The 12191-nt window shown below is 42.5% G+C and overlaps 1 protein-coding gene across 1 annotated transcript; it reads left to right on the top strand.

The window, feature by feature from the left end:
- Window positions 1-2001: 2001 nt before the first annotated feature.
- Window positions 2002-11655, top strand: Psmd6 (proteasome 26S subunit, non-ATPase 6). The gene is made up of 8 exons (XM_028894505.2): window positions 2002-2221; window positions 2717-2922; window positions 5666-5811; window positions 6015-6234; window positions 6356-6464; window positions 9121-9289; window positions 11238-11315; window positions 11450-11655. The coding sequence occupies exons 1-8, from the start codon at window positions 2077-2079 to the stop codon at window positions 11544-11546; spliced, it is 1170 nt and encodes a 389-aa protein (XP_028750338.1). The 5' UTR covers window positions 2002-2076; the 3' UTR covers window positions 11547-11655.
- Window positions 11656-12191: the final 536 nt, after the last annotated feature.

The raw sequence follows: 12191 nt of genomic DNA, 5'->3' as shown, positions 1-12191 counted from the left end.
TAAACATTTTCGGTTCCTTACCCCCTCAGGTATTTAATCATGGTGACAGACGTGACCAGCTCATACACCTTGGAAGAATTGGGTCCATTCAGGTCTCCATCACTAATGCAGGTGTTGTGGGGAAGGGTGACCATGTCCCATGCCACAGAGCTCTTCTGAGAGCAGGTAGGGGCTATAAGACACACTGTAATGGAAAGGACTTTCTCCCTGATCTCCTGTTCCCTTATGTCTGTGAACTTCAGACTTATACACAAGATGCATATGAGAAAGAAAGGTGCTGTGGGATGGTCTGTATGTCAAATCTGTTGCTCTGATTGGTCAATAAATAAAACACTGATTGGCCAGTGGCCAGGCAGGAAGTAGGTGGGACAGGGAGAGAGGAGAATTCTGGGAAGCAGAAGGCTGAGGTAGAGAGACACTACTAGCCACTACCATGACCAGCAGCATGTGAAGCCGCCGGTAAGCCACCAGCCACGTGGCAAGGTATAGATGTATGGAAATGGATTAATTTAAGCTATAAGAACAGTTAGCAAGAAGCCTGCCACGGCCATACAGTTTGTATGCAATATGTCTCTGTGTTTACTTGGTTGGGTCTGAGCGGCTGTGGAACTTGCAGGGGACAGAGATTTGTCCTAACTGTGGGCAAGGCAGGAAAACTCTAGGTACAGAAAGGCTCACTGAAAGTTGATGTTTTTGGGTAGACAGCATTTTTAGACAGATTTTTTGTTGTTGTTGAGTCAGGGTCTCACTATGCTGCCCTGGAATACACTATGAAGAGCAGGCTGACCTCAAATTTACAGAGATTTTCCTGTCTCTGCCTCCCAGTTACTAGGAGTAAAGGCATCCATAAGAATGCCCAGGAAGGTGGCACCCAGGCAGGGAGATCCGGATCTGTCCCTGGTGCATGGGCAGGCTTCTGGAACCCGGTGCCTGTGGTGTGACACCTTGCACAGCCTTGGTGTAGTGGGGAGGGGCTTGGACCTGCCTAAGCTCAGTGTGCGGGGCTCTGCTGACTCCCCATGGGAGATCTCAATTTGGGGGATGTGGGGATGTGGGGTGGCTTGGGAAAGAGGGCTGGGGGTGGGAGGAGGGGGAGTCTGTGGATAGCATGTGGAATGAGTAGAAAATTTCTTAATAAAGAAAAATGAAAAACAAAAAAAATCTAAAAAAAAAAAATGCCCAGGAAGAGTGATCTTTATGGAAAGTGGATCTTGAATTTCTTTGCTAAAGGCGTGGCCATTCACTGTGTGTTTCTTGGAACTAACAGTCCAGTCTTCATAAGCATCTTTGCTTATGAGTAGATTCTGGACACCATTTTATTCACATACCATGTATAGTATGAACCCAATCTTTGCACGATCCTTATAGTTACAAAGAGGCTTGATATAAAGCTCCAGTTCCTCTGGACCTATACACATTCGTGAAAGTCTTAGGATGACCTCCACAGTACCTCTTTTGTGGGGATTGAGGATCAGTTTCCATATAAAGTTATAACATCCTGGTAGCATAAAATAGACTGCCCCTTAGCACCAATTTCAGCAAATCTTTGGATTCTACTTTCACAAAAGTCAAGCATATGGTAACCATCACAAAGAGCATGACCCTTGGATCCACACATCCTTCATGGGACATCATGCCTCAGGACCCAGAAGAGTTTAAGGCCAGCATAAGAAGTCTTCAGCTACACAAAGTATTCAGTTTGAGTCCAAAGATAAACTTTGTTGTGAACCCAGAGTTTACATTAATTAGAAAAAAACCTGGGGTTAAGAGATGGAACCAACAACTTGTTGATAGAGAGTAATCACAGAGAGTCATAGGGTGTCTATGAGACTATAGAGGGATGCACAGGAAATAGTGGGGAGGGACTGTGAGTCTTTTTTGGTTTCGATGTACAGGAACTCAGACCGCGCCAGGTGCTCCCGCCAGTGTCCACGAGGGGACGCTGCAGGCGGCGGAGTCAGAGAGGCAACCGGAAGTCAGGCTGGCGGCTACAGGCGCCTTCCGACTCCTCCTGCTTCCGCTGTTGGTGCCGGACGGCGGGCGCTCTGTTCCTGTGTTTGCTCCTCGGTCGTCGCCATGCCGCTGGAAAACCTGGAGGAAGAGGGTCTGCCCAAGAACCCCGACCTGCGCATTGCGCAGCTGCGTTTCCTGCTCAGCCTGCCCGAGCACCGCGGGAACGCGGCGGTGCGCGAGGAGCTGATGGCGGCCGTCCGGGAAAACAGTGAGGCCCGGGAGCGCCGAGTCAGCGGCCTAGGCCGGGGCGGTCCGGGGGGCCTGGCTGGGCGTCTCCCGTTGGGGCTTTTCGGGGAACCCTGGGGCGCCCTCCTAGTGCCGAGGGGGCCCTGCCTCAGTGGTTCGTTCCTGCTGCGGGCTGCTCAGGGCAAGCCTCTGGTGCTTGTCGAGGTTAGGCTCCCAGCAAAGGCTCCGCGGGTTTTGTTTGACAGTTTGTCGGTGTTGCGCTCCCTGTCAAGGGACAAGTGGGGTCTGTCCCTAGCAGTACATGTCGAATATGTGTGCTGTCCCGTTTGGAACAGGAGCTGGATAGAGCGTGCTTAGGAGCGATCGGCCTTCAAGCAGGCCTCTCACTTGCAAAGCCTTAGCAGTGCTATGCCAGGCCCACAGTTGGTAGGCGTCTGCTGGCTGACCTTTGGTGGGATGGGAAGAAGCAGGCGGGCACTCATATGCGGCCTCATGATGCACGATTTGTGGCTTTTAGATATGGCTCCTTATTATGAGGCCTTGTGCAAATCCCTGGACTGGCAGGTGGACGGGGATCTCCTCAGTAAAATGAAGAAGGCAAATGAAGAGGAGTTGAAACGCTTGGATGAGGAGCTGGAGGATGCAGAGAAGAATCTGGGAGAGAGTGAAATTCGAGACGCAATGATGGCCAAAGCGGAGTACCTCTGTCAGATAGGGGACAAGGTCAGTCTCTGGAGGTATAGACTGATGTTGGGGACCAGCGCAGATGGGTAATAGTTCACTGAATAAATGAACTTTTTTGTTGTTTTTTCAAGACAGGGTTTGTCTGTGTAGCTCTGGCTGTGCTGGAACTCACTCTATAGACCAGGCTGGCCATGAACTGACAGAGATCCACCTGCCTCTGCCTCCTGAGTGCTTAAAGGAGTGGGCCACCACCGCCTGGCAACCCTTTTTAAAAGGATAATCATGTTTACCTGTACTAAAGAGTCAGTATAAAGACAGTATATACATGATAATGTTGCAGCACACGATTCCCTGCAATCACCAGTAGCCAGGTGTACATTACTTCTCATTTCTGTGTCGTTAAAAACAGGTGCACATGGGCCTGGAGGTGTGGCTCCGTGGTTTAAGAGTGTGTACTGTCTGGCAGAGGACATGAGTTTAGTTCCTAGCACCCACATCAAGAGGTTCGCAGCTCCAGCTCCAGGGGATCTGATGCCTTTAGCCTCCGAGGGCACCTGCACTCGTGTGCACCCCCCCCCCCCCAGACAGACAGAAACAGACTTGAAAATAATAAAAATAAATCTCCAAAACAAAACAAGTGCACAACCAGAGGTTTGGGTCACTCCTTTTACAACACTGGGGTCATTAGCAGTAGTTCACCTGTTTGGTTGGGAAGCATTTTATCGTATATTTTAAAAGGTGTACAGTAGGGGAATGGGGAGATGGCTCAGGTTGAGAGCATTGGTTGCTCTCACAGACAACCTAGGTTTGATTCCCAGCATCCACAGGACAGCTTGCAGCCCACTTTACTTCCAGTTCAGGAAACCCCACACCATCCTCTGAACACCGCTGGCATCAACCAGGCAAGCACAGTGTACAGATATGCATATAGGCAAAACACTCATACACATAAATCTAAAAACTTCACTGATATTTTCCATCCGAGGATCTCTGACAATAGATGCTGCAGTCTGACTTTTTCTTATTCTATACCTTGAGAGAGAAGCTTTCTCAGTGTGCAGTTATTCACATGTGTATGCATGTCTTGTAGAAAATGAGTAGTAAACACTTTTTATGTCCTTGAGACCACAGTTTGTTCCAGGAGCCCTCGTCATCCTTTCATCTATGACTGCATTTGAGAGAACTCTGTTAACCTTCTGGTTCACTGCCGCCTCACCCACTGTGGAGCAGGTCGTCTGTTGTTACAGAACACACACTGTTTCAGTTGCCTTTGCTTTAAGCAGCTGTAAAAGCTGACTATCTTAAACAGGTTGCTGTAGTGAACAACGTGTTCACATGTCTTCTCGTGATTAAAGGCTAGTGTTGCTTTAGGATGCTGATTAGTCAGTGAGGAGAAATTGCTGGCATAGTGAGCATTTATTTTCCTATGTTTGGCCAGTTAGTCTACATAATCCTAGTGTTGGATCCACTCTTTTAGTATTTAGATGTAGAGTGACATGGTTCCAATATTTAAAAATAGTGTGAGTTCTTGGATAAGTTTTCTTGGGCTGTGTTTCTAGCTTGAGTATCATTATTTACTGCACCTTCAATTTTCTTGGGTAAAATAGGATGTGTTTCTGCCTAATGCTGATTAAAGAGAGAGGCAGAGAGTTTAGAATTGTACTTGCTTAAAGGAAGGGCTTAACTTAGAAGCTATTGAATTTAAATTGAAAACATCTGTTTTTTAAGTTTAGTACTTGTTCATTTTAAAAACTTGGAAATACAGACAAAATTAAAAACATTGTGTGGTTTTGTTTCAAAGATTAATCAGTATTATATGTGAATGAGAGACTTGAAGGTTTTGATTCAGGTCTTGAATTTAATCAAGATTATGGGTGAGGCAGCATCAGGCGATTATGATTGTATACTGATGCTATATTCCTTCCATGTTGATGATTCAGCAGCATCCTCTCAAGACAAAGGTCAGTTTCTATTTTGACTTTAAATGTTTACTGGCTGCAGTGGCGTTTCTTGTTTATCACCCGTGGTTTGAGTGGTGCTGAGTTTGGTGCAGATGTGTCAGTGGGGTCCCTTTAGCACAGTCCCCTTGTCCTTTTAACGCCATCTTCTCATGCTCACCTTCCTTTTTGATATGAGGTGGCATAAACTCACTGCTATTTTAATTCACTCTGCAAACTTGCAGTTGTTTCTCCCCAAATCCTGTTCCCTAGTGAGGAACAGAATTACCTATCCATGTCTGGGTACTAGGTACACTGCTGCTGTTCTGACAATCCCTTTTATACATTTATAAAGCATGACTAATAACTGAAACAGACTAGCTAGTCATGCTCTGAAAAACACCAGGTATAAACATCTGATTTTATCAGTGTTTTTGTAAAGAGCAGGAACATTTTATTTCAGTTGAGATGAACTTGCATATGCATGGATGCAATGGTATTTAATATAATCAGTGATATGTCTCTTCTTAAAATGATTAATAATTTATAGTGAACTTATTTTGAAGTAGTGTAATTGTTAAAGACAGAAACACAACAGTACCATTGTGTATTCCCTGTGCTTTTCATGTCATTCTCAGAGTGAAGTAGCCCTGGGCATTGTCTATACTTTGTACAGCTGAAGGAACCCCCTGGTCCTTCCTTCAAGTACAGCAGTGACGCTTTCACTACCGTATTATTTCACCTCTGCTTCCTAGTTTACCCAGCCACTCTTGCAGGAAAATCCGGGAAGCTGATGGCATTGCTAAATTGTGTACTTTTCTCCCCTTTGGTCTTGAATTTGACAGGAGGGAGCTCTGACAGCCTTTCGCAAGACATATGATAAGACTGTGGCCCTGGGTCACCGACTAGATATTGTATTTTATCTCCTAAGGATCGGCCTCTTTTATATGGATAATGACCTCATCACTCGAAACACAGAAAAGGCCAAAAGGTACTTTTAGCAGTGGGTATGACCTGGAGGTAATGGGCTGTTAATAAGTCAGTAGGCCTAAGCTTACCCATTTTGTTTTGTTTACAGTTACGGAGTTTGGTCAAATAGTTGACATTTATGGAAATACTTCAATTAAAATTTTTTTCTTTAAAACAAAAGCTTTAAGAATTAACATTATCTGTTTCATTTGTGTTATTTGCTAGCCTAATAGAAGAAGGTGGAGACTGGGACAGGAGAAATAGGCTGAAAGTGTACCAAGGTCTATACTGTGTGGCTATCCGTGACTTCAAACAGGCTGCAGAGCTCTTTCTTGATACGGTTTCTACATTTACATCCTATGAGCTCATGGACTATAAGACATTTGTGACTTACACTGTTTACGTCAGTATGATTGCGTTAGAAAGACCAGATCTCAGGGAAAAGGTAAAGAATGAAACCATAATACCTATAAACACTGTTTCATGCTTTCCTAATTTAAAAACACAGAAATCATTAAAATGTGTTTATTGGTTTTATCTTTTGCTTTTTTTTTTTTAATACCCAGGTCATTAAAGGAGCAGAGATTCTTGAAGTGTTACACAGTCTTCCAGCAGTTCGGCAGTATCTGTTTTCTCTCTATGAATGCCGTTACTCAGTTTTCTTTCAATCATTAGGTAAGGATTGATTATCGTCTTTATCTTCTGATCCTGTGGGTAAATAAGCAAAGCTGGATTTTTCACATCTAAGAGATAACTGCAGGTCTTCTCATTTTCTGCCTGTTTTGCTTAGAGGAATGTCAGCAAACTTGATGTGTATTTATGTATCTCCAAATGTAAGAACCATTGTGTGTGTGTGTGCTGTGTGCACATTTGTGCCAAGTGCCATGTACGAAAGTCAAGACAACTTTCAGGAGTTGCTTCCCTTCCACTGTGTGGGTCCTGGGCATTGAACTCAGGTCATGAGGCTTGGTAGTAGATGTCTTTACCTGCTACACTAGCTCACTGGTCTGATTTTTGTGTTTTTAAAGTGGCATTTAAAACAATCGAAAAAGACTGCATGACAAAGAGCTATGTGTTTGGCAAAGCCCAAAACTGTTGTCTGCCCTGTGATATGGGAGTTTGCCTGACCTGAGGTTTAGTCTTGAGGAATAAAGCAACTATGAACAGATAGTCTAGTATTGGGTGTGGTGAAGGATGGAGGGATTTGGCGTCCCTTGAGACCAAGATTAGTCGTCACTCCAGTCAAGGATTCTTTTTTCCTTTTTTAAATAATAGCTAGGTCTGTGGATTGAAAGCATCATCTGTGGACAGTTCTTATGTTTCTTCCCAGCTCATTTACAGAGCCCCGTGGATACCAGTTTGCTTCTTTTGGGGACTGTACTCCCTCCTGGCCATTTGGTTTGCTACTGGTGACTAAATTACTAAGATGATAAAGGCATCCTCCTCAAATGCTTTCCCTGAAACTGTTCATGACAAATGCTGCTGCTGTTTTATAGGGAAGTGTGTTCTTTCTAGTGAAACTAAATTGATGACTTTGGTAGCTTTTGGATGTTAGGGCTTCAGTCTTTCCCACTCACTCTGTTCTTCACCTTTTATTCAAGTAGTTTTGAATGAAAGATTTTAGGTTTAATAAATTTGTACACTTCTCAGGTGTATTAAATGCAGAAAACAATAAAGTTCTTATTTTTCATTTGCACTCATGAACCATATAAAGCTTGTTGAGTTTTGTGAGATTAATTCTTAAATAATCATAGACTAATGTGTTTACACTTCAGCTGCAAAGGCAGGGAGTGTGCTTTTGAGATCCCGTAGACGTAAGTGACTCTCATGGACCGAGTGCAGAGTGTTCAACTGACTGGAGTTCTTTAGAGCTCCTCCCTGAGCATGCATGTGCCTCGGTTTACTGTCTGATAGACAGTTTCTGAGGTCAGCGTAGCCTGTAAAGTCGTCTGGTTTTGAACATGCAGGTAGCACTGCTGTGCCACTTCTTAGGTGGAGTCAAAGAAATCAAGTGAGTGTTAATTTAACACCTGGACCATGCTGCCTGCCCCTAGAAAACTGGTGCCACTTTGTGAGCATAGCATTTATACTTCTCTCATTTTATAGTATTTGAAAGAGCCCATCTCCACATTTTAATAAAATTTTAGGCAACTTGAGAGAAAAAAAGGAATTTTATTGGTCCTATGTACCTTACTGTTGGTGAGAGTGTACCACCATCTTAGTGCTGCTCCTTGTCATCATCCTGTCTTACTGGACAGAGGACCATCCTTCAGTTTTCAGTTTTGTTCACTTGGTTAACATACTCTTTTCTTTGGACCTTCCTTTCAGTGACTGACTGCTTTTGTTGCCCCTGCCTTGCCTCTGTCCTCTTTTAGAAACTATATCTGGATGGCTGTGTGCCCCAGATTCCTGGTTCTAGTCCTCAGCCTTCATCAAATACTAGACCCATGCCTGACCCCTCCTTGATATCTTTAAAGGCTTGTCTGATGGGCACATCCACTTGAACAGTGCCACAGTGTATTTGAACCTCATTCTTTACCCTCTAAAAAACATTAACTGCCAAACAGACTACACCCAAAATTGTTGCTTTTCCTGGGATTTTCAACTTGTTCATACCAAATTCCCTTATTCACCTTGTCTCTACCCTCCTACATTATTGCAGTCTTTTTTTTTTTTAATTTCTGAACTTAGTCACATCTTTCCTGCCTTGGGACTAATGGTTACTAACGCTGCTGTCTAATAATGGTCTCTACTAAGTTTCTCAGTTCTTACCTGTCTATTGCCCCAGACGAGGGCTTTGTAATCCTGCAGCCACTGCCATTTTCTTTATATGACTTACTAATTTTGTGTCATCACTGGGGATCCAGAGCAGAAGGATTTTAGTAAGGTAATTTATATTCCTGAGGCTTGCCCATTAGTATCCTGTGTATACTTAACAAAATTTCAGTTTTGTTATTAACTTACTCTGTTACATAAGCCTCATAATTTATAATTTGTCCTCAAACTCTACATTTCTTATAATAGTTTTCATCACCATAGTTTTGTGACTTCATAAAAATGTCTTTTTGGTTTTTGTCTTTCATTTTTTACTGTCCCTGCTGTTTCTGTTATAATTATACATGAAACTACTGAATTTTGCTTGAATACGTAAAAAAGTTCCCCAATGGGTATGCCATAATCTGGTGATAGTGCAGTAGGTATGTCTTCGGTGCTGCCCATCCATTGTTGGATGGTGTGAAAGGACAGTGATACATACTGGACTCAGAGCTATTGGACTTCCAATTTCTTAGGTGAGAAGGAGACTTGTAATTTGTCATCTTATTTCTTGTAGCGATCGTGGAACAGGAAATGAAAAAGGATTGGCTTTTTGCGCCTCATTACCGATACTACGTAAGGGAAATGAGAATTCATGCATACAGCCAGCTGCTGGAATCATATAGGTCTTTAACCCTTGGCTATATGGCAGAAGCATTTGGTGTGGGTGTGGAATTCATTGACCAGTAAGTTTAACATGTTTATGCATAAAAGCTGTCTTTTAATGTGTGGTTTTCTACATTTTCTGAATTTGTACTGCTTCTCTCAGTTTTATGGAAGAAAACAGAGTGAAGACTTTCTGAAGTATTATTTTAACAGTGGCATCTGTCTATGTGTCCATGTCCTTGGGATATAGTTTCTAGTGAGATGAGAGAAGCAAGGCATGGAAAGTGCTATGAGTAATTTCACAGTTTTACCAGGGTTGCAGAGGATCACACTGCACTGTGCTCACAGTGCTGCCCAGATCTTGTTTTGTATTTTGTATTTAGTGGCATTTCCTCTGATAATGTTGGAGTTAGGTTGTTGACAAAATGTGGGACTGGAATCATTGATTCATCAAATACTGAGCTGTTCATGTTTGGTGCTATTGTGGATCTCTTAATAATGCACCTTCATTCAAGTAAACACATCAGTACTGGAGTGTAGCTAGCATAGCGGGAACTGTCTGCTTCAGATATGACATGCCTAAAGAGAGAAAGTCTGCTCTGACTTGAGAAATGTCAGCCATGTGAAGATCTCCACATGTAGAAAAGGAAAAAGAACAAACACAGCTTAAAGATGGGAGCAAGTTGTACCATAGTTGTGGAATAACAATCGACTGTGGTCTTACAGTTTAAGGTATAGAGCTTAGATTTTTGAATCTGTGCTATGGGATACCATAGGAGGGTTTTTACATGAGAGCAACATGGTTCCATCCTTTATCTTCAAACAGTGAGGGGACCTAGAGAGCAACTGGCTATCAAATAGCACACAGAAAATGTTAGTGTGGTTGAAGATGTGCTAGGTGTTGATGTTGATTGTTCATAGTCTACAATGAAAAAGTGATAGCACCTTTCATTTAAACCTCACTATTCTCTTGTGTGGCATATATTTTTTAATTATAGTTTAAGAAAATTAAATTCTAAATAGTACAGTGAATTTTCTCTTGTTACACTTTCTGAACCCAAATAACTTCCAGGCAAATTTCAGACGTCAACAGATGTCTCTAAGATATTACTACGCCTTCTTTGGGGTAAAGTCTGTCTTCAGCGAGATGTGTAGACCTTAAATAACTCAAAGCCCCTGTGGAGTGCTTCACTCATTTTAGCTTTTCAGATCTCCCTCACCAGCATAAAGGGTGGTTGCCCACATTTTTCTTTTTCTTTTTTTTTTTCCACTTCTTTAAGAACCTGCTTTGGTGTCCAGGTGTGACTGCCACTGCAGGTTGTCAGGTGTGTGTCTCATGGCTGGTGGAAGGAGTGGCTTGTGAAAGGTTCATGAACCAAGGACTAGACCTGCCTTCTGATTTTACTCTGCAACTAAACTACTGTGGCCTTGGTCAGTTTTTCTTTCTTCCTGTCTTTGGCGGGTCAGTCTTTTTCTGTAGCCCTGGCTAGCGAGGGACTCATGAGAGCAGCTATCCTGCTGCCGTATCCTGAAAGGTGAGGTTACACTGTCTCCCCCTTTAGTGTCTTTAAAGCCTTCTCTAGGAATAAGGGGACAGTATGACACTCAACCCAGATGCTTACAGGTGACACACTGAAGTGACCATGCTTTAAGAGCTGTTGTCGTATTCTTTAAATTGTGTTGAGAAGTGGGGGCAAAGCAGGCTTTGTTTTTCATTTGTGTTCTCAGCATAACCTGGATTTTTTGGGAAGGAATAAGCTGCTTTTCCAGTCCAGGCAGCTGTTGCATTTTGGGCCAGGGTTTGCTGGTTCTGTAAGTTTATTCCTGTCTGAAGTTTTGCTCTGAGCACTCCACCTTGTGGTATTTTATTCTAGTGATGATTCAAGTCCTCAACAAGTCAGGGATGTCGTGCTGTCTATGCGGCAGTTGAAGCTGGAGGAGAGTGAGATCTTGCCTGTAAGACAGAGTTCAGTTCTTCTGACTCTTCTTGGAAACTAATGGGGAATTGTTTTTCTTTTTCTGAATCAGGGAACTGTCCAGGTTTATTGCTGCTGGAAGACTACACTGCAAAATCGATAAAGTAAATGAAATAGTAGAAACCAACAGGTATTCTTATTTTCATCATTTCCTGTTGCTGAGACTGGGGGAGTTTAAGTGCCTGTGTATACAAGTAGGTAGCTCTTGTCATGGAGTCATGTGGCTGCTAAATAATTCATTTTTTCCCTTAACTTTATTTATAGACCGGATAGCAAGAACTGGCAATACCAAGAAACCATCAAGAAAGGAGACTTGCTGCTAAACAGGGTTCAGAAATTGTCCAGAGTAATTAACATGTAAAACTATTTAAAAATGTATTCCCTTACAGATGTTACTTGAAGCTTTCAAAAATTTCTTCACTTTGTGCCCACTTCAACAGCATCAAATAAATATGCCATTGTTTCTTTAATTTTTGTTTTCTTAAACATACATGTCTTTAGTACTGGGTCTACTTATGCCATCTGAATTATTAATAAAAAGTGTTCTTAGACTTTTGCCTACCACAATAGAAAGGCTATAGTCAGACTTACTCGCTACAACTCTGCCTTCTTTATTAGTAAATTAGGGAGGTAACACAAGCCCATTATCTCTTGGTTTTAGATACTTTTAACCACAACTCACCAGTAATTCCCACTTAGAATATAAAATGGAAATTTCTCTTGACACAGTCTTGTTTTAAAAAAGTGGTGCCCCTCTCTAAGAAGCTGGCATGAACTTGATTCTAGAATATGACTTACCTGAACAGATAAAGTCCTGTAGAAATATTAGCAAAATGAATCTTTTGGTTTTTTTTTTAAATAGCACAGTGAGCGTGAAGTAATCAAAATTGTGCCTTATCTTCTAAGATACGAAAGCATATAAAGGGGATACAGGTTGTGAAGCGAGCTCTCTTCTGTGCGTTACTTGAGTGTAAGAACATGCAAATTGCTGCCTGCCTAAGGGAGT

The sequence above is a fragment of the Peromyscus leucopus genome, chromosome 9, assembly GCF_004664715.2.
Source record: "Peromyscus leucopus breed LL Stock chromosome 9, UCI_PerLeu_2.1, whole genome shotgun sequence".
Lineage (NCBI taxonomy): Eukaryota > Metazoa > Chordata > Mammalia > Rodentia > Cricetidae > Peromyscus > Peromyscus leucopus.
Note: the sequence above shows the minus strand (reverse complement) of the source record. Positions and strands in the feature narration are given on the sequence as shown.